General features: G+C 41.6%; 1 protein-coding gene across 1 annotated transcript; it reads left to right on the top strand.

Annotated features, from left to right (window-relative positions):
* The first annotated feature begins 6,368 nt into the window (after positions 1-6,368).
* Positions 6,369-23,185, top strand: LOC108795833 (cytochrome P450 2C31-like). Its single transcript, XM_018567148.1, has 6 exons — positions 6,369-6,548; positions 13,132-13,308; positions 13,529-13,670; positions 19,569-19,756; positions 21,279-21,420; positions 23,004-23,185. The coding sequence occupies exons 1-6, from the start codon at positions 6,369-6,371 to the stop codon at positions 23,183-23,185; spliced, it is 1,011 nt and encodes a 336-aa protein (XP_018422650.1).
* Positions 23,186-23,454: the final 269 nt, after the last annotated feature.

Raw genomic sequence — 23,454 nt, 5'->3', positions numbered from 1 at the left:
TCTGGTGTTACTGGATATTGTGTTTATGTTTAAAGAGCACATATCACTTTACAATTTACAAATAATAATGCGATATTTTCTGGACTTATATTCTTCTCTTTTTAATGTTCTACAAACACAAGTGCCTCAGTGATAGCACCTGCTGGGGTCCTGACTTTACTTCAAACAAGGGTGATCATTTGACTGAAATTTGTCTGTTTACCCCATGTTTGTTTGAGATTCCCCAAGGCCATATTACTAAAGGCTCTGCTAGGCCTGTGAATGGTATGTAAATAATTCAGTGTTATACATATGAGTTACAATAAGAAGTGTATGAGTTAATATTAAAATTACACTACATTTACAATAGGGATAGATTCAGTCTTTTCTATGCTATACTAAAAGGCATAGGAAAGCCACTGAGGAGGTGACGATGAGATTTTCATTCTTCCCTATGTGCTTTATGTTTCAATTAGGTACGAGGCACAATCTCTCAGCTGGATGTCATAGCAGAATAGTTCATGTTCCTCAACACTGTAAATTCAAAATGTCTGTCATCTGTTCCCTGCTGACCTTGCAAATGTGTCTTTCTCTGGTTTGTTTAATGCAGCATGTAGACATTGCACTAACGTGGAATTTAATAACCTGTGGACTGGATAATTATACGAATAGTTCTACAATCTCTTATACAAAATGGCTGAAATCTCACCGATCACAAACACTATGCCTGTGTCTATGCATATCTAGGGCATCATTTAGAGATAGTAGAGTAGTCAGGATAGTAGAGTGAATGTTGTGATGACACTTCCTATTACTTCTGGATTTACACTCCTCATTTACCTCCTTAACCTCCCTGGCGGTATGATTATGTCAGGAATTTTGTACCAAAAGCGGTACAATTTTTTGCATGGAAATTTGTTGTTTATATTGTAGGCCTGTAATTCTTAGTAAATCTTAGGAATAACTCACCTAAATCTGCCCTAACATTTGGACAAAGCTCTAGGGACAAAATTGAAGTGAAATAGTTTGATACATAAGTGTAATCATAGCAGATTACATTGTATTGTGTGTATTCTGTGTACATTGCAACTTTTCACTTTTGAATTTCCCGCCAGCTGTGACGCCCGAAAATGAAACTAAAAGTCAGATGCCGGCTTTTAGTTTTATTTTCGGGCCGCGTACAGCAGAGGACGCCGCGGGCTCGCAGGGACAAGGTAAGTGTCACTTTTCTCTGCAACCCCGAGTCTGGCTCGGGGTTACCGCTCCTGGCATTGAAAATTAACCCCGAGCCAGACTCGGGATACCGCCAGGGAGGTTAATTGATGGATGAAGGTAAAAAAAGAAAGACTTGCCACCTGGGCCCACCCCTCTGCAAATATTGGGAAATATTCTGCAGATCAGTACCACTTAAAATCCAGTCTCTAGTGAATGAATGCCTTAATATTGCAACTATTACTTTTCTAAAGTAATATAACTCTTTAGTGTTGGTGGAAGATACCAACAAAGAAAGGTATAACCTTGTCTTCACTCTTTTTCAGTTTGAGTCATATGTATATAGAAATATTGGTGTGAAACAGTATGAATTAGCAACAAGCACTAATAGAGCAGTTTTAGCAGACCTGTGGAGTCTTGAAAAATGATAAACTGGCTTGTGGGATGTATAGCAGCCACTGACAGGTACCTGGGTACATCATCAGTTAATTTCCAGAATGCTGTTCGGCTGCCCTCGGCAGCTTTGTGAATAGACCCCTAAAACTCAGATGCCGGCCGTGTACAGCAGAGGACGCCGCGGGCTTGCAGGGACAAGGTAAGTGACACTTTTCTGTGCATTCCCGAGTCTGGCTCTGGGTTACCGCTCCTGTTACTGAAAGTTAACCCCGAGCCAGACTCGGGAATACCGCCAGGGAGGTTAAACTCCAAAATCCCAGGCACTCCATTGCCCAAAGTGAACCATAGTATTTATGGCATTCATGTCACTATTTGATAGTGACATGAAACACTGTTGTCCCCATATAAAGACTAGGGATACAATGAGCTCCCTGTCATTAACATGCATTGCTTTTCGGTCTCTAATCCTTTGTTAGGACAGTCTGTGTTCAAATTTAGTTTACAACTGATAATGAGATCTGCCAGCATGTTTCAGACAGGGCAAATTATGGTAACCTTCCCAGTCCCGTGTTGCATTCCAGAGGAAAATTCAGTGCAAAGGAAATTAGTAATATAAGAAAACAACTAATATGCACTTTTTTAGGTCATACTATCTGAATGAGACCATGTAACAACTATAAAATTGGTGTTATCCCAATTCATATCGCCGCGAACGTCGCAGTGAGAGCAATCCTTTTAGGGGTATCAATCACTGATAACACTAAATTGAAGAGTGGTAACAGCTTTTAAAGCGTCGCCTATGGCCAATTTTGGGTATTATCGTTTTTTGAGGTTTTGCGCGTGCACGCAATTTTAAGGCTTGACATGTTTGGTGTCTTTTTACCCGACGTGACCCCGTCTTTTATATTTTACCAAAAATGTGGGTAATAATACATGTTTTATCATTTAATATAGGGGGAACTGTTTTTTTAAAAAAAAATTCGGTAATTTTTCCTTAATATTAGTAAAAAAATAAAAACCCCAGTGGTGAATAAATACCACCAAAAGAAAGCTCTATCTGTCCCCAAAAAAGGGTAAAAAATTCATTTCAGTACAGCGCTGCATGACGGAATAAATGTCAGTCAAAGTACCGCAGCGCTGAATACTGAAAAATGGCCTGGATGGGAAGGGGGTTTAACACCGCGGATGTCAACTGGTTAAATGGTTGGTCCCTAAAACCTTTGGGAATTAAAGCACTGAGGTCTTTATGCTAAATATCCCAGACATGTCTCCCCACAGCATGGGGTCTTATGCTAGCTACATACTAGGAGGTATGCATCCTATGCCCATACTCAAGCTATTCTCACTCACACTTGGGGAAAGAAAATCTTTTAAAATTAATTAGGTGGCAGTGGAAAGCATCACAAAGTTCAGTGAATGCAGAAGTGTGTACTGAGCTGTTTAGTTCAAAACAGGTTGTAAGAGCCAGCTGTTGGGGCACCCTTGGCAGGAATCAGAAAAGTCAGCCAACAAGGGTTGCATTTTGCATGTTCGTTATAGATCATGTTTTAGGGCAGCAATAGGCAGGAGACAACAAACATATTGTTGTTGACCATCATCAACTTGTTCATGTGTATATTAAAAGGTTCCAAACTGCTTCAGTGCCTTTCAGGGTACACAAAAATTAGGGTATGATTGTTGATCATCCTGTAGTTTGTGTATTTTTGTTGGTGGGATTATGTCCTGTGATTTTCTCCATTCTGGGCCCAGACACCTAGAACTGATCTGCTAGCAGAGTAAGGGAACAGTATGATATCTATACATCAGACTAAAAAAGGGACAACTGAGGGGGAAAGAGGGACAGGGGGATTTGGTTCCAAATGAGATACAGTCCATCCAAATGAGGAACAATTGGGAGGTATAGAAATGCATGTAATTGATCTTTATTGTTCATTTAGACTTGGCATTTACCTGCGTTCAGTTTACCTGCTTTAGAGCAAATAGAATTTGTGCATCCAGGATCCGATTAAAAACTCTAAACTAGCTTGCTGATTGCGGAATTAGTGGGGTGACACAAGACAGTTTGATTAAGATTGGAGAAAGTATAAATCCAGTCCAACAACCTCTTTTGAGGTTATAGAACTTTATTAAGAGTCTCAATAAAACAAAGAACAAAGTACGTTGAAGCAGTTAAAGCAACAACTGAAATAACATATTGATTTCTGGCCAAAGTTTAAAGGTCCCATGCATGAACTTAGACACAGTTCTGGTTTGTGGTGTATGCAAATGTAAAAAAAAATTAGAATTGAAAAGAAAAAAAAAAATAGTAGGGATGCACCAATACCATTTATTCCAGACCGAGCACGAGTACTGATTCTTTTTCTCAAGTACTCACCTATTACCAATACTTTTCTTTTGTGTCATGTAAAAGTTTTTTTCTGAAACAATACAGACTAATGATTTTAGAACAGTGGTGGAATGCCAGGGCCTGGTCGCAGCTGCACCCGTTGCGACCCTGGTAGTTCTGCCACTGGCTTCAAGCTGAAGAGGGACTACAAATCTCAACAATACATTATACAACTATGCAGAATACCATTAGCAACAGAGGGCTACAAATCCCAACAATACATTATACAGCAATGCAGAATAATACCAGCAGCTAGAAACAACTACAAATCCCAGCAATACATTATACAGCAATGCCACATGACAACCGGCTATACAGGACTACAAATCCCAGCAATGCATTATACATCAATGCATAATAATATTAAATTGCTCTGTGCTGCTCCAGGGTGCTGGCCTGATGTCTCCAGTGGAGGATCCCAGGTGGCTGTGTGGGGTCTCAGGAGGCTGTGCAGAGTCTATAGTGGGCTATGCGGGGCATCAGGGGAGGCAAGTGAGGCAGAGCTCCACCTAGTATTATGGAAGAAAAAGCTGTCAGCTTCAAGTTTGAAGTTGACATCTTTTTCTCCATTCAGACTGGTTTCTAACAGGTTACATAGTGGGGAAATCCCACACGCTGAGTAACCTTTGACAGCTATGTTAGGTTACACAGCAGCGGGCTTCCCCACTGCTCTGTGTAACCTAACATAGTAAGGCCGGAGCTACAACAGTCTCTACTTGGTGTTAGAGACTTGAGCTCTGTGGATGGTTTGGACCAATGGCAAACCGCCTGAGGTCCAGGCTCCTCCCTCCCTTCTCCCTCCCTCCCTCCACACATACAGTAGCTTGGTGCCTGGGGGGCAGTCACGGGGATGCCTCACCTAGCACGGACATTACTGCACGTCCCTGCATAGAAGCTGTGTTATGGGCAGATGAGTTACTTTTAAATGTAACACAATATTTATTGATAAAACATGTATAAGTTGTGACCCATTTTTTTCCTGGAGGGAAAAATAAAAAATCCATAGGACAAGCATCAAACATTCTTATTTATACCTCTGTAATTTTACAGTCACCAGGGCATGTCATAGCTAATACCAAGTGCAAGTCCTATGAGATGTCAAAATGTTGTATCTACATTAATCTCTGTATTTTGTAGATTCTCAAAGAGGACTTTGTTCTTGTATACCTCCAATTTTTGTAATATTAGCTAGATGTAGTCAATAACCATTGAGAAGGCTTTGGTTGAAATGCAACACCTGGGATTTAACCACTTGCTGCTCGGAGCAATTTCTTAATATTTGCACACATGATAAAATCAGAATTTTGGGCTAGAAAACAGCTTCAAACCCCAGAACAATTATATATTTTCTGAAAGCAGAGGCCCTGTAACATAAAGAAACGCCAGTTGCAATTTTTTATGCTGCATGGTATTTGCGCAAATATTTATCAAACCAGTATTGTTAGGATAAAATACACTAAAATGATATTTAGTGCACAGAAACAGATTATAATACCCAATTATTTGCTAAATATAAAAGATGGGGTAACGTTGGCTAAATAGATACCAAACATGTCAAGCCTTAAAATTGCATGCGCCTGTGAAACTGAAAAAAAAATACAATTTTCCCATAGGTAACAATTTAAAAGCTTTCACTGCTCATCAGTTTAGTGTTAACAGTGATTGATGCATGTGCGTGCATGTGGAAGACAGGGGCCTTTAAAACAATTTTTTTTTGCATTTTTATTTTTTTCTAAATGTTACTTTCTTTTTTTTGTATATTCAACTTTATTGCTTTCACATAGGGAGCTAACAAGCCCCCTATGTAATATCAAATAGGATATGATAGGTCCTCTTTATGGAGACATCAGGGGTCTCTAAAACCCCTGTCACCGTGGGACCCCCAAAGAAGCTGATGAAGCAGAGATCTTCACCGTACAAACGATCCGGCACCTGTACGACCGCTGGATCACTTGCACAAACAGCTAACGCCTGCTGTTTAAAACAATACCAAGAACACAGCTACTGTACCGGCTGCGGTATAACCACTTCAAACAGATGATGTGTATTTACGAGAACCTGCATGAAGTGGTTAAAATAAATTCTGAATTTTTTAAATTGTGTTTATCAACTCTTAAATGTTGGTCTACTCCTGAGAAATACAACATGAAAAACATTTCCTTCCTTGCTCAGGGTATTGCATAGATATTGTACTAACATGGTATTCTAAAAACCTGCAGAGTAAGTAATGATTAGGATATTGTCTTATGCAATATGCCTCGAACTGGACTAAACTTCAACACACCCTAGCATTCCTCACTTGTGCTCATACAATAGTTGGAATGATGCCAAACATCCGAACAAATATATACAGCACTTCTTGGTTTGCAGGTAGTACAGAAAGATCATTGTCAGGATGGCGGTGAATGTCGCAGCGACACTTCTCCTCGCTTCTGGGGTCACTCTCCTGATTTACCTCATTAAATGGTGGAGGAATGTAAAGAAGAAAGACTTGCCACCAGGGCCCACCCCTCTGCCACTTCTGGGGAATATAATGCAGATTAGTACCACTGAACTGCCACAGTCTCTGGTCAAGGTAAGAATAATTAAGCTGATTATCTAAAACAATGAACTCTTCTTGTATTCGCTCATAATGTCATGAAAAGGTATACACTAGTGTGCAATATTTTCCATCTTGTCAATCACATTTATATCAAAATGATGCTAAAAGCTCTATGAATAGGCAAAAAGCATTCCCGTATTTAAGTAAGTAGACCTGTGGAGTCTTGAAAAATAATAAACTGGGCTCTAGGCTGCTTCTCCAAGTTCTTGTTCAACCCCCTTAATGGCCAATGAGGACCTCTCAGTTATAACATTAAAGTGACACAAAACTCAAACTTTTTTTCACTTTGCAGTTCTCTCTTTATATCATTTAAAGGGTTAATAAACCCTCAGCGGGTTTTCCATATATCTACTGCTAGCAAGCAGTAGATATATGCAAACATTTTTTTTAAACCATTTAAAAAGAGTTGAAACTTACCTGTGTCTTTGCTGCGCGCTCCCGTCCGAACATCTGAAGAGTCCCGGGCGGCCGCAAAGGATCTTGGGTAGGTGCATGCGCACTTCAGATGTTCGGCCGGGAGATGAGAGACACAAGGTAAGTCTATGGAGCAGCGTGCACCCGCACAGACACCATGGGACATCAGGGAAGAGGAGGACAGAGGAGTCAGCGCTGGATCGGAGACCCGCACCAGCGCTGGAGGGACATCTGAAAACAACAGTAAAGAAGAAGATGATCGAATCAAGAGGCATGATTTAAGGTAAGGTAAGCAAAGGAGAATGTAGATGGAAGGGATGGAAGGGAGGAAACAGGAGGAGTCAGCAGAGGAGACATATGGGCGCTTGAAGTATCCTCAAGTTTAGTTTTAGTTCACAGTGTGAGCGAGCACAGAGGGTGGCTACTTTTCAGCTCCCATAGGGACCATGGAGAAGAAAAGTAGCCACACTCTGGCAGGAAGTTATGCAAATGGATAAGTAAAACAGCAGCGATTAAAGGCAAATAATAAAAAAAAACTGAGTTATTTCATTATTAAATGACTATTTTGTAGAGATGCACTGATACCCATACTAGTATCAGTGCCAATACTGAGTACTTGGGTGAGTGTGCTCCAATACCGGAAAGTTTCGGTCTGAGGGAGATTTCCTCTGACCGGCAGAGCCGAGAGGGATCATGGAGCTGGCTTCCCAACCAAACAGGAAGCCGGACGCTGGGTATTCTGACTCCGATCGTTGTGATAGCTAAATATATCCCTTGCTGAGACCTCTATGCCTGGCCTGTATAAGCAGATATACTCACTGCGGACAATCCTCGTCAGATAGCTGAACTCGTCAATACCGATTCATTCAAAAGAGGTGTTTATTCTTTACATCAGGTTACAGCAGATGATAGGAACAGCAGTTGAACGGTTATAGTATTGTGCGGTCAGAAAATGATGCCTTTCCTCCGTACTGTGCAGATTACCTGTGTGTCCTTGTTACATGTGGCTTTCAACTGTGGCCATGACACAAGAAGTACTGCACACAGGAAGAAGGGTGGGATATTATGCTTTAGCACGTATTCACTGGTGCGTTCAATTGGATCTTCCAGTTCTGCTGGAATAACACAGTCTGAGTCAGTACTTTGTCCCATTGCTTGTTCAAGGACTCTCAGCCTTGCTAGAGCACCTGCTTCCTCTTTCTCCATTCGCAGAATCTTGTATTTTGCAGACAGTGCTGGTAACGTTCATACGCAGCAGTTAGCCGATCTATAGAGTCTCTCAATTCAGCTGGTTGATCATTAAAGTGTGACAACACTGACATGCAGTATGAAGTTCTGTCCCAGAGGTCTGACAGATTGCTGGAGAACTCATCTCTAGTGTACTCATAGTTTTCTCTGAGTTTCTGTGTTGGTTTTATGGTACGTTTGGGTCTCACACTCTGTTCGGCAATGTCTGCAGAATCTGCTCCCTGTACGTCTGTGGGTTCAGAGGCATGATGTATCTGCGTTGGTTCGGCCATAAAAGAGTGTTCAGAGCCTTGTCTAGACATTTTTCACGTTTTTGCAAAAAATGGTACTGTCTCTTTAAGAAGACGAACAGCAGCTTAGACAGGTGGGGTAACACAGTTCAATGTAGAGAAACAGTTTTCAACATTCACATGAAGTGCAGTAAGCTTGTGCGACCATGTGCTTTCACAAGATGGCGGCTGGCACTGATCTTGATTGCAGATTAGGCACACACATATACACAGCAGGCTGTAAGAATTCTATGCATTTTCTGACTATTCTGACTCCGATCGTTGTGATAGCGAAATATATCCCTTGCTGAGACCTCTATGCCTGGCCTGTATAAGCAGATATACTCACTGCGGACAATCCTCGTCAGATAGCTGAACTCGTCAATACCGATTCATTCAAAAGAGGTGTTTATTCTTTAACATCAGGGTTACAGCAGATGATAGGAACAGCAGTTGAACGGTTATAGTATTGTGCGGTCAGAAAATGATGCCTTTCCTACGTACTGTGCAGATTACATGTGTGTCTTTGTTACATGTGTCTTCTAACTGTGGCCATGACACAGGAAGTACTGCACACAGGAAGAAGGAAGGGGCGTACACTAGGGGGAAATACATCGTCACATGAGGAATAATTACAGAAAACATGTTTGTTACAACAAAAGGCCACTAGATGGCAGCATAGAATACCACATGGATTTAGCTATGAGAAAATAGTTAGGCAAATCACACTATATAAATTCTAACCTATATAACAATGCTAATATTAACTGAGGCTATGCATCTCATATTCTATGCCCCTATTGGGGCGGCACAATATTGTATGATTCTATGTGTGCACACACTACACTTTTTTTTATAGGGACAACATATTTTATAAATGCAGGAACACAGACTTCATGCACTTTGTATGGGAAATTAAAACTAGGAGTAGGAAACCTGTTGTATGACTTTGATAGGTCATGTGACATGCCTCTCCTCCAAGTGAGTGTTCTCTATATCATTATGCAGGGAACAATTTGTACACTGCAGACTTCACATCAAAAAAACATTTACATTAACCAACTCACAGTTGCCACCTTGGAAGAAAATGTGTGGGCGTGAATAGAATACATCAGCTATTTTAGAATAACATAGACAAATAGCACGGAAAGCCATATTAGTTAATAATGTATACAGGGCCACCATTAGGGGGAGTACGGCTGATATCTATTTATCAGCCCCCAGGCTGCCCGGGCCCCTACCAGCGGTGGACTACTGACCTGACCAAGGCTGGGGGGGAGGGCCCACTGACAGGGGAAGAGGCCGGGGCCCAGCAGCACCTCTGCGGCAGAGGAGGCCGGGTCATTTACCATTTGCCGGTTAACATTTTAAAGAATTTCTTCTTTGCTAAAGTTCAGCTTTGAAGCTGAACTCCAGTTGCACCCTCAGTCTTGCACAGTTGTACTGGCTCATCTCCTGTACTGAAATTGCTTACTCTGTTTTTACTGCACACTGTGAGATCTCACAATGTGCATTAGAAGCTGCAGCAAGTTAAATAGAATCCATCTCATTTTCAGGCTGGAGAATGTCCAATGTCTTCTAACTCTTTCCTCCCCAGCCGTACTGCCCCTGGACCCTTTTATTAATTTTAGTTATTTTAATTATGGAGGTGCAAAATCACATGTGTGTCTTTTCTATGGCAATCTGCATGAAAGTGCATCCAGCCTCGAAATGCCCACTTCCCCAGACTGACATCCACCTATCAAGGCATTTTGATTTTGATTTTCAAGATCCAGCCAACTGCTTGCATCAGGGCTGGGGGCTTCTAAGAAGAGCACTGAGGTAGGGTGCTGTGATGTTTTCAGGAGACTATGTACAGCACACTGGCAGCCCCTCCCACTAGCCATGATCTGCCTGTATTGCATAGAAAACACATTGATGACATCACCAGTCATAAGGTATGTAATGAAAAGGGAGGATTTTAATAAAAAATGTAATTAGTGGAGGGATGAACCAGGGAACAAAAAATTTAGGGAAATGTAACTTCAGTTTTAAATGAAATGGTGGAACCGCAAAATATAAAATCACAAAGAAAAAAATGAATGTAAAAATCTGGAGCAAACGATTTTCCACCTTCATTAACAGTCCATATAGCCATACTGAGTAGGCAATTTTTTAAAATCCAGACATTTTCATAAAAATGGCATCTACATCAATAAAGAGAACTAAATTGGCTTTCCTCATAGATCTGTAAAAAATATAGATTTCCCCAACATAAATTTTGACTTACAGCAAATGTGCTGTATGCAAACACTGATGTAAGTCAAAAATTATGTAGGGGAATGAGTGGACATGGACATAAACCATTCACGAGCATCAGTGATAGGCTCCACATGTCATAGGTACAACTACAAACTGAGAGTGGACTCTCTTTGCCGTTGGCATGTTGGAGACGGTGTGAGCCCTAATATGTTCCATGATGCAGAGTCCAAGTACAGGCCACCAGATCTTTACCAGAGTACCCCACAAGAAATTATGGACTTTACTGGAGGGTGCATCAGGTTGAGGCCCTCGGGCACACCTCTGCAGATGGCAGCTGACCTAAGGTTAGAACCAAATCATTGTACAAAGTTGACAGATACATGACCAAGCTCCGGGCAGGCAGTAAACAAGCATAGTCAATTCAAGTTGAAGTCTTTAACCAAAGGAGCAGGAATACAGGGGCACAGGAGCTAACACAGACTGTAGTCTTGGGCTAGAAATTGAACCAACTGCTCACACACCAGCTGTTGGCCTGAGCACAACTAAGTAATGCGATTTTCTGATAGGCTTGTCAGGGGCAGGCCGGTTAGCTGCTATGACAATTAGCAAGTGGAATCTGGCCATGCCTATATCTCCTGTGGATCAGAGCAGGCTGCAGTACCAGGTGAGAGAAGGATTACAAAGAGCTAGAACTACACCAAGTTGCAGATAATTTATGCTGCTAATCTGTGACAACAAATAGTAACAGCTTTGCATTTTAATAACAATATGAAAAAGAAAAACGATGAGCTGGATTTACTAAAAGGAGCAAAGGCTGTTCACTTAGCAAAAGCGTATTTACTTCTAACTTCACCTCATTCAGATAGCCAAGTGAACTTGCACTTTGCAAGCTGAACATGCTCTACTCCTTTAGTAAATGAAACACACTTTGTTTATGCCATACTAATGTGTAATCACTAACAGGGTTATTCACTCGAAGGGTGAAGAGTTTGGAGAAGTCAGGAGAAGTGAACACTCTAAGAAAACATAGCTGATTTGGAAAAATGCACTAATTCAGCTCACTTTCCAGTTCAGCTATTTTGGCATAGAGTGTTCACTTCTCCTGCCTTCTCCAAACTCTTCTCTTGAGTATTTATTCAAGATCTTCACATATCTGAAATTGTTTCTTAAATACTGGATGCTGATGTTTTGGATGAAAAAGGTTGACTGGTTTGGTTTTGTAATAACAGATAAACCAATTAACCCGGGTAATCTGCTAAGACTGGCTGTCTCCAATGTCATCTGTTCCATTGTATGCACAATACACCTATTTTTTTTTTATAGGGATGACATATTTTATAAATGCAGAAACATACAGACTTCATGTACTTTGTATGGAAAATTAAACCCATTGGCCGGAGGGGAAGGAAACCTGTCATATGACACTCCTCCAAGTGAGTGTTCTCTATTGTAACAGATCCCGTATACTTACCCCTCCGGCGTCTCAGACACGAAGGGTGGCTCCGCCCACGTCAAGCCGATCCACCTCCCTCTTTGGCTTAAGCCACAGCCTCTCACTTGTCCGGCGTTCCTGCAATGAATGCGGACGCCGGAAAAGCTCTCCATCCTGAACTACAGCTACTCCTTAGCTCCCTGATCTGAGCCCTCTGCCACTCATGCCTCTAAAGGGCTGCTGAGACTCATAGTGCACCGCAATCCAGAGACATTACACAGAACTTCTCATCCCCAGTCTCTACAGCCACTATTCAGCCTCACTGCATGGATGGATTCCTAAAACAGTAGTACAGTTAAACAGCAACTATTTTCACCACTGCTGCTTATGTTATCAAAACCATTGACTTTCAGTCAATGGTTTTGTGAAGTTAACATTTCAACCTTGCTACTGCTGCTACGGTTTCATTCAAACTAATGACTTTAGCTGTGATGTGAAGTTAACATTGCAACTTGTTACTGCTGGTTATGTTTATTCAGAACTATTGACTTACGCACGGATTTCCGCAGCTGAGCTCCATCCCTGGCCATAAGAGATATTACATCTATATTGGCATGCATGGAACAATTTGTACACTGCAGATTTTAAACCATGCTTTCCATTTTTTAAATGTAACGTAAAATACAGAGTGGAATAATCACTGTGATATCCTACTGGAAGAAATATTCTTGCTTTGTTTACAAATAGGACCCGATATGGCTTTTTAAATGTCAGAGTCCTAGACCAGCGCTGGTTGGAGAACTTTTTTAGAGGATAGCAGTAGGTTAGTAAAGGACAAAAAAACTATCAGAGGCCTGTTTTGTTGAAGTTCAGTATTTTGATACAAAATGTTTACAATATAAGGTAATTGTATTGCACATTACATAACATCTCAATCAAAATCTTGTTTCAGCTCCTTAATCTGTTCCCATACATAATGAGATATGTCCCTGGCCCCCACCAAAAACTTTTCACGTGTTTTGAAAAGCTTAAACAGTTTTTGAGAGATTTTGTGAAACATCACAAGGAGACAGTGGATGAGAACTGCCCACGTGACTTCATAGACTGCTTCCTCATAAAAATGGAAGAGGTGAGTTTGTTTTCAATCTTTGTCTAGAATCTGATCTCTTTTCTAATGCAAGGAACATTTTAAAGGGACATTTCAGCTTTTACTGCATGGTTTGTAAGCAATACAGAAGTGCCAAATGATACCATAATGTAACGTATTACATACAGTGACTCTGTACTCAATCTGTGTAGATTGTGGTAGACCTATATGGCTGCTAAAATTATTCTGAAAATATTTTCAGGAAAAGAACAATCCAAAATCAGAATTCCATAATGATAACTTACTAGGAACAGTATTTGACCTGTTTTTTGCCGGGACTGAGACTTCAAGTGCAACACTGAGATATGGCTTCCTGATTCTACTCAAATACCCTGAGATACAAGGTAACACCATCTATTTCTACCAGAAGAATAAGTAAATCATTTTAAATGTGCACTCCTGTCTAAATAGAAAATTAAGGGCAGTAAGTTAGGGCATGGAGCAGGGGCGTCCCGGGGCTGGGTGACACCCGGAGCGGTTACCGAGTGTCACCCCGTCGACGCGCGGCACTCTTTTGATACTTGCCGGCGGAGGGGACAGTCACCCTGTGGGATAAGGTATGCCGGCGGGTCCCCTCCTCTCTCTCCTGATACTGTTGGTGTTCGGTCCATGACCGAGTACCTGATTTTTCAGAGGGGGGTGACACCAAAATGATTTTGGTGTCACCCCTCCAATGGTGTCACCCGGTTGCGGGCCGCACCCCCGTTGTGACGCTACTAGCATGGAGGGAGTAAGGGCAGGTGTTGACTGGCTTTTTTCACTTCAAATGGGGTTCACATTTCTATACAAGTGTTTGGGAATGCAAAACCCACTGGAAGTAGGTCAAGTACAGGTGAGGAAGTTACATAGTATTTGATGTTGAATAAAGACACAGGTCCATCGAGTTCAACCTTTATGTGCAAGTGTGTGTGTGTAGTGCATGCATGTGTGTATGTGAGTCCCTGTGTGGTCCTAGGTTTTTAAGAGTACCTTTACCCCTGTATGTTACGGTCTCTGAGGAAGGTTTTTAATTGGTTTTTGAATGATTCAATACTCTCTGCTGATACCACTGCTTGTGGCAGAGAGTTTCAAAATTTAACCGCTCTGACTGAGAAGAAGCCCCTACGCCCTTTGTGGTTAAATCTTTTCTCAACCAATTTTAGGTGGTGGCCTCTAGTCCTAGTTAGGGAGTTTACTGTAAAAAGTTTACTGCTGATGTTGTCATCACCACCAAACATTTTGTACATCAAAATCATGTCCCCTCTTAATCGCCTCACTTCAAGCGTGAACAAGTCCAAACTTGGAAACCTTGTTTCATAGCTTTGATCCTCCAGCCCCTTAATTAGTTTTGTTGCCCTTCACTGAACTCTCTCCAGCTCCAGGACATCCTTTCTGTGGATTGGGGACCAAAACTGAACCGCATACTCCGGATGAGGCCGAACCAGCAATCTATAAAGTGGTAAAATTATTGCTTTGTCTCTACAGTACATTCCCTTTTTAATACAAGACAGTTCTCTGCTCGCTTTGTTTGCCGTGGCCTGGCATGACACCCAAATCTTTTTCTATTTCTTCCTTACCTAGACGAGCATCCATTAATGTGTATTCCGCTTGCCTGTTTTTAACCCCAAGATGCATTACTTTACATTTTTCAACATTAAACCTCATCTACCAAATAGTCGCCCACTCCCCTATTTTATCCAGGTCCTTCTGTAATGTTATACTGTCTACACACGTGTCTATTACCCTCCCAAGTTTAGAATCATCAGCAAACACAGAAGCATGGCTATTAACACCTTCCCCAATATCATTAATAAACAGGTTAAACAGTATGGGGCCTAGCACAGAACCCTGAGGCATGCCACTAATTACTGTAGCCCATTATGAAAATGACCAATTTATCAATATTCTCTGGATCCATTCCTGTAGCCAGTTCTCTATCCGTGTACACACCATTTCATCTATGCCCATAGATTTCAGCTTGTGTAATAAGGGTTTATGTGGTACTGTGTCAAATGCTTTTGCAATATTCAGGTACACCCACATCCACTGGTTTTCCTCAATCCAGATCTCTACTCAACTCTTCATAGAATGTTAGCAGGTTGGTCTGACAAGAACGGTCCTTCATAAATCCATGCTGATTTTCACTTATTATACCTTTGTCACAAACAAAATCCACTAAACAGTCCTTTATCATTCCTCAAACAGTTTGCATACTATTGATGTTAGACTGACTGGTCTATAGTTCCCAGGATGGCATCTTGAGCCTTTTTTGAATATCGGTACTACCATTGCTTTACTCCAGTCACTTGGTACCCTTCCAGTCATTAATGAGTCATTGAAAATTAGGAATAATGGTTTTGCTATAGCCCGGCCGAGTTTTTAAGTACCCTGAGGTGCAGGTTATCTGGTCTTATTGATTTATTTGCATTAAGTTTATCAAGTCTTTATTAAACACTGACTACTGCAGTCTGCTCCATCTTATATATTTTTTTTAATGCTTTTGTCTTTACTTTGATGTGTTGTTTTACTTAACTATGCAGGCTTAGCTCTCGATCTTTTATGTTTGTATTGTTACCCAATGGTATGCACTTGGTAGTAGCATTGTGCAATGTATTATTAAAACAATCCCATTTCTCGTCAGTGTTTCTTATTAGAAATTAGTTGTCCCATTTGTTGTCATACACTAGGTGAAGTAGCTTATCGAAGTTTGCTTTTTTGAAATTTAGCGTTCTTGTCAAACCAGCACACTTTTCTTTTCTGTACCCAACATTAAAATGTAATCATCCTGTGATCAGTATTAACCAATGTATCTCTAGTAACTATGTCTGCAACCAGGTCTGCATTATTAGAGATTAATAGAGCCAGAATTGCATTCTTCCTGGTCGGAAACTCAACCATCTGATCCATGAAATTGTCCCGCAACAGGCCAGCCTTTATAGAATGAGAGGTACCATGTGACCAATCAATGTCCGGATAATTGAAGTCACCCATTATAAAAAAATGCCCCTGCTTCCCAGCTATTTCTATTTGGGAGTGTAAGCGAGCCTCCTCCTCTTCCCTTATGTTCAGGGGTTTGTAACGTACACCTATAATAAGTTTTCAACTGGAATTAGTCTTATCTAGTTCTACCCACAAAGACTCAATACCATCACAATTTTCTATCTAGCATCTCTTAAGTGCGCAGTAAGATGGCGTTTCACATACATGCATACCCCTTCCACCTTCTACCAACCCTGTCCCTCCTGAACAGGTTGTACCCTTGTATATTAGCTGCCAGTCATGTGAGCTGTATAGCCAAGTTTCAGTTATTCCCACTATATCATAGTCATCTTCGAGTACCATAAGTTCGAGCTCCTCTAGTTTGTTTGCTAGACTTCTAGCATTCTGGAAACATACATTTTAGATTTGTGCTAGTTATTGCACGTTCCTGAATCCCAACCTAGTGTTTTATCTGACCAAGCTATGGTAGATACATTATTAATAGGTTTGACTGGAGTGAGCCCTCTGCCCCCCATTGTATTACTCCCCTCTATATTAACTGCCCCTGTAGTTACATACTTTTTATTTATTTTCTCTATTTTTATTCCCTCCCCCCATAATCTAGATTAAAAGCTCCTCCAGTCTTTAACCAGTAAGTGCTGCACCTTCCCCATTTAGATGCAGCCCATCTCTGCTGTAGCGCCGGTAACCGACTGAGAAGTCAACCCAGTTGTCCATGAACCCAAAGCCCTCTTTCTGACACCAGTTTTGCAGCCACTTGTTCAGTTCCCTCAATTCCCTCTGCCTATCTGGAGTGGCTTGTGGCACCAGCAGTATTTCAGAAAATACTACCGTGGAGGTCCTTTTCTTCAACTTAGCACCTAAGTCTTTGAACTGTTTTTTTATAACACTCCATCTGCCTCCAATTTTGTCATTGGTGCCAATGTGTACTATGACAGCTGGGTCATGCCCAGCCCTATTCAGTAACCTGTCCATCCGTGCCACGATGTGTCCAACACAAGCCCCCGGAAAGCAACAGACTGTTCGACAATCACGGTCCTGATGAAAGGTTACCCTGTCTGTCCTTCTCATAATAGAATCCCCCACCACCAAGATCTGTCTTTCCTGTCCCTTCATCCTGCTCCCATCCTTACTGGAGCAGTTACTCCCTCTGCAGATAGGGGAAGTGTTTTGCTTCAACAATGCCACCCCTGAACTAATATCCCCAACATCCTGCAACCTGGCATATTTATTGGGGTGTATCAGTTCAGGGCTGGCCTCTCTTGCACTCTTCTCTCTACCCCGCCTTCTAACCGTAACCCAGCTACACACCCTGGGATCCAGCTCCTCCATACCCCTCTCCTCCTATGTATCGACCTCCACCAGAACCTGATGTGTCAGATCTAGACTCCTTTCTATGTTGTTTATGCTCCGTAGTGTTGCCAGTTTATTGTTTAGATCCAGAATCTGAGCTTCCAAACAAACAACTAGCTCACACTGGCGCAACAGTATTCGTCATCGAATGCATGTTCAAGAAATGCATGCATTGAGCAAGATGTGCACTGGGTTGCATACCCACTCATGGAAGACATTTTGGTCAAATTAACCTGTCAATGAATGATGATGTGAAAATGATGCCATTGACACAAACTCAAAGCCTGTCAACACAGACCTTAATTCATTTTTTTTCCATCCCGACATTGTTGCACTGCACTACTCCCTGCAATCTAGTGATCCTGGAACATACCTGATAAACACAGACCCAGAGATATTAGGCAGAGGGTCTACATAACTGTGGGAAGGAAGTGTCCCTAAGGGAGGTGTTAAAGGTGAGAAAGGAATAGCAGATCCCAACTGATTGGAGGCAAGATCCGGTGGTAGGGAGGAGTCACTAGTGATGGGCTCAGGCGTGTTCGCAGCTCCACGTGCCAAGCCCGCCAGGAAGCTGACAGCGCGCAGCGCCAATCGCAGGTACTGAGACATGTTCCTGGTCCACAGCTGCAGAGATCGGGAAATGTCTCAGTGCCTGTGATTGGCGCTGTCAGCTTTCTGGCGGGCTCGGCACGTGGAGCTGTGAACACGCCGAGCCCATCACTAGAAGTCACATGGGAAGGAGCTGCAGAGGCTGTTGGGACTTTCTAGAAAGTTGATTGAGGAAGCAGGTTGTTCCACCTGCTCTCCTGTATGTAAGGATGCTGTTGGTTTGTTATTTATATATGTGTTTGTCATGGCAGCTTGGTCGGTTAGGAGGTCTTTGGGGGTCTGGGAAAGGTGAGAGGATCACAAAATGGGTGGGAGGCATCTGGTGGTATGGTGCTTCCTCCATCAGTGTTACTCTGTTGATGAGGCTTGGCCCCTATGGAAACTCTGGAATAGTTAATTATGTAACTGTCCTTAAGCAGGTTTGGGGCTTGGCTGGGGACATGGGGTGGATTTAATAAAACCTTATTTTGGCTAGTGGACATATAGATTGTTTTTTGTTTAGTGACTATTAAACCACAATCTTCAGCCTTTGCTGGCTGGGGTAGTAAAAGAGGTGAGATGGCTTAGAATGTGCACCAAAGCCCTTAGATTTCATACTCCCACATAGGTCAGTTGATGCTGAAAAATACTGGTGAGTTACTGAGTAGCGAGCTGTGAAATTAAGGTTAAACATGAATTCTCTGCACTGCTGCTCTTGTCTGGCAGGTCTGATCCCTAGTAGTGTCCAGAATATGATAACAGTTCTCCTTCTGCCTGATGTTGCTTAGCATATACTTTGTTAGGGCCAGTGGCGTAACCATAGTTATTTTACACCATTGTCCCAATTGACATTGCCAGGGGTCACAGAGAGAGGTTGCTGAGGGATTCCATCAACATTTTCATGTGGGAACCCATGAATTGTAGCTACACCCCTGATGTTTGGTGAACCTAAAAGCACTGAGAGGAAGTTACACGGCACAGGTTCCTAGAAACATGCTCCCAATTGTCCCACTATGGAGCTGTGTCCGTATGTACTGCAGAGGATTGCATAGAAGTCAGAATAGAGTTAACTATGGGAATTATCTGGCTTTAGCAAAGTTATTCTGTTTACTAAATAGCATTAGTAGCTATTGATCCTGCTCCGAAATGTGGCAGTATTAGCTCAGCATGAGAAAAACATCCTACAAGGTAGCATGGAAATCTTTAATCAATATTAGTTCATCAATGTTAGTAGGCTTTGATGCCTTTTTCAGCATGCAACAAAATGCACATACATTATTTCCAGTGTATAAATATTACTCTTCTTTTCCTCTGTGCTCCAGAAAGGATCCATAAAGAGATCGACAATGTAATAGGTAGTGATCGTTGTCCATCAGTGGAGGGCAGGAGTAAGATGCCATATACAGATGCCGTCATTCACGAGATCCAGAGATTTGCCGATATTGTACCATTAGGAATACAACATGGAGCCAGCAAGGACACCACGTTTAGAGGATATCACATTCCAAAGGTGCTCTTCTCAAAGATTCAAAATGGTCTGATATGTCTCTGTGTTTTCCCTATCTATCTAGTTATACTATTATTATTATTACTTTACATAACAGCAACAGTTTGTACAGTGCTTTACAAAATAAAGGGAAATAACACAATTACAATACAGTTCAATACAAGAGGGTTAGGTGGGCCCCGCTCATGAGAGCTTACAATCTAAAAGGGGGGGGGGGGGGGGAGTGATACAACTGTGGTGGATGTGATGATGGAGAAAGTGTACTGTTTTTAAGTGGTGGCAGGAGAGGGTTTCCTGAAGAGACGAGGGATCATCTAAAGGCAAATGGAGTAGGAGATATTTGGGCAGATTGGGATAGGGAGTTCAAGAGAATGGGAGAGTCTCTGGTGAAATCCAGAAGGTGAGTTTGGGAGGAGATGACAAGGCAGCTAGAAAGCAGGAAGTAGGAGGGAAGGTAGAAGCAAGATTTGGGTGATATTTTGAGATGCGGTTGGTGATGTAGCTTGGAGCAGAGTTGTGAATTGTTTTACATGTTGTTGTTAGTATTTTTTAATTTTATTCATTGGGTGAACAGAAGCCATTGGAGAGATTGGCAGAGAGAGGCGGCTGCCACCAAGCGGTTGGTAAGGTGAATAAATCTGGCAGCAGCATTCATGATAGAGTAAAGGGGGCATAGTCTGTAAAGGGTAGGCAAATGAGAAGGAAGTTGCAAAAGTCAAAGCAAGAGAAGACAAGGAATTGAATTACTAGCTTTGTGGTGTAATTTGCTAAGAATGGCCATCATTTTCAAATGTTAAGGTGGCAAGATTTGGACAGTGATTGGATGTTGATTTTAAAGGAGAGGTAATGGTTCAAGATTACACCTAGTACCCTGACCTGAGGGGAGGGCAGATAGTTGGTGCTATTGATCTTGATAGAAAAAGTAAGTGGAGGGGGCTGAGGATAATTTATGTGCCCAGTTTTAAAAATATTGAGTTTGAGGAAGTGGTGTGACATTCGTACTTCTATATCAGTCAGTAAGTTAGTGATGCCTAAGGAGACAGTAGAGGCAAGCTGTGGAGTATAAAGACACACTCCCCCCAGCTGCATACAAGCCATTGGACGGCTCAATAGCTACCCGAACCGTTGTGTGTGACAGTTATCTCCAGCTGTAAAAACAGTATCAAGATCATGTCTGCTCCAGCAGGCGTGATCTTGGTATAACCATTTCAGGACTGTGCCATTCAAATACATATTGCGGTCCTAGAGTGGTAACAAGTGGAATAATTGGAGCTAACAGAAGCCTCTAAAAAGATTCAGGGACATTTTGTATGTTAAATCATGACAACTCAAGGCCAGAATCTCTGAAAACTGTAGATGCAGAATATAAGAGATTACGGGCATGCATAATGAGCTTCAGGTTAAGATAATTTATTTTCTAATGCTTTAATAAATGTAATATCCTAAACTGAAGTTTTCTACATTCTTTCCCTCATTTTTGGCTGCATTTATTTCTAGATAACCAGGTGAATTCTTTACATTTTAGGGAACTTTGGTGTTTCCAATCCTAACTTCAGTCCTAAAGGACCCCAGTCAGTTCAAAAACCCTAAAAAATTTGACCTGGGACATTTTCTTAATGAGAATGGCACTTTTAAGAAGAATGAAGCCTTCATGCCATTTTCAGCAGGTATGTTGCAGTTATTTACAAGCATAGCTAATCATATTTGTATATTCAACAGGTTCCAAAAGCTAAACTACAGCCTTCCCTTCAGGACATCTCTCCCTGACTGAAATTGCTTACGCTAATTTCACAGCAGACCATGAGCTTTTCACAGGTTTTGATACAAATAATCTAATTAGTGTGAATGTTTAAAAACCGAATTTCTATCTACAGTTTGTAATTATAAAGCTAAATGAGGGAAGCCATATTTGCACATTACATAGACAGGTTAGTGTTAGAGTGCTTAGTAAGATGAAGAGGTCCCTGTTGTGGTAAACCTACAAATCTTTTTATTTACCATATTCTAAAAAAGGAACAGACATTACATCATAAAATGTGAATGTCCCATGTAAAATGACTGTAGCACCCTCATACCCCTTGGAGGCATCTTGTGGTACTAGCATTTCACCACAGAGTTCTTGCCTTTGTAGGGTGGAACTTAATGGGATCCAGTACCTTTTTAGGTAGTCCAACAGAGTTTTTTTAAGAACCTTAAACTTGGGGAAGAGTGGAGTTACGTCACAGGATATGCAAAAAAAGTGACAATATGCAGACTCCTGCTCAGTTGAAAGGGTTTTTAAGCCAAAACAGGCATTCTGCACTCTTCAGACTTTAAAGCTGTGTTTAAATAACACATGTACCTCCTAGATTAGCCACCAGAACTTGATGCAATGTCCTCCACTAGTAGTATGTACCCAGCCCTACAGGACACTTTTCAGTAGAGAAGTTATCACTCCTGGTGCTGTAGCCAGAAGTCACAGGTTCTTTCAAGCCTCATGCACCGGTCCCTCTTCTGGTCAGGCCCCTCGCAGGTATAAGGCAGTGCAGAACCTCCTATGCTGCCAACAGCCCAGGAGCCAAGGACCCTTCTGTAAGATCATCCCATATATTTATATGCTCCTCTAGCATGTGGCACTGCCAATAAACCCCTTCGTGGTTGGCCATGGAGATATAACATCTTCTATAAAACATGTTAGGCTGATTGGCCACGGTTGAATTATATAGATTAAAGTTCAATTTTAACCTATTACTACTTCCTAAATCCAGGTGCTTATTGGCACCAAAAGTGCCCTGTGCCTAATCCCTGGATCCTGCAACTAGATCTCGCCACTATCAACTAGTACCAATATCCTATAGCTGAAACCAAATTTCTTGCATAATTATGACGTTTCTTCTAATTCAGAGACTCTCAGTTGAGGTGCTTACATTTGTAAGTCTTGTGCTCATGTTTTGTTGACTTTCAGTTTCAGTCTTTGCACTTTCATGTCCCATGAAACTGCATGATAGGCAGGCTCCATCAATTACCATACTATATATGTTTACAGTCAATGGGTAAATCTCAGACAGAGGGAGGCATTGGCTAATGGGTCCTGGAGGTGCACCAAAACTTGGCAAAATGCAAACTGAAGGTCATTATTTTTTCCATACTTTACATACAAAACACAAACTGAAGTGACATAAAACGTTTCCCTATGAAAAATGCCTAAGCCTATACCAAATTATGTGCTTTTAGTAGTAGTACTTGATGTGCTTTCCATCTTCTTTCCCAGGAAAGCGTATGTGTATGGGGGAGGGTCTGGCTCGCATGGAACTCTTCCTCTTTTTGACAACCATTCTGCAAAGATATACTCTGAAACCCACAGTGGACAGAAAGTACATGGAGATTACACCAGAGCCCAACACCAATGCTATCAGACCTCGTGATTATGAGATGCTGTCTGTGCCTCGCTGAGTGACCATTGTATATTCCGGTGCTATTGGATATCTTCTTCATGTTTCAAGAACACTTATTACTTGACAATTTCTTAATAATAATGCAATATCTACTGGAATGTAATTGTTCTCACTTTAATGACCTACAAACAGTGGCCCAGCGATAGCACCGGCTGGGGTCCTGAATTTAATTTAAACCAGAGAAATAATTTGACTGAATGTTGTCTGTTTACCCCATGTTTGTGTGCGATTCCTCCCAGGACAAGGCTAAGCCCAAGTATGGTATAT

This window comes from Nanorana parkeri, unplaced genomic scaffold (genome assembly GCF_000935625.1).
Source record: "Nanorana parkeri isolate BGI_ZX_2015 unplaced genomic scaffold, ASM93562v1 scaffold1015, whole genome shotgun sequence".
In the NCBI taxonomy this organism is placed as follows: domain Eukaryota; kingdom Metazoa; phylum Chordata; class Amphibia; order Anura; family Dicroglossidae; genus Nanorana; species Nanorana parkeri.
Note: the sequence above shows the minus strand (reverse complement) of the source record. Positions and strands in the feature narration are given on the sequence as shown.

Bases quoted from the DNA above. Each gene is read 5' to 3' on its own strand.
- LOC108795833 (XM_018567148.1), top strand. From the start codon at position 6,369: ATGGCGGTGAATGTCGCAGCGACACTTCTCCTCGCTTCTGGGGTCACT. The intron at 6,549-13,131 runs GTAAGAATAATT...ATCTTGTTTCAG, and splicing joins TGCCACAGTCTCTGGTCAAG to CTCCTTAATCTGTTCCCATA. The intron at 13,309-13,528 runs GTGAGTTTGTTT...AAATATTTTCAG, and splicing joins TCCTCATAAAAATGGAAGAG to GAAAAGAACAATCCAAAATC.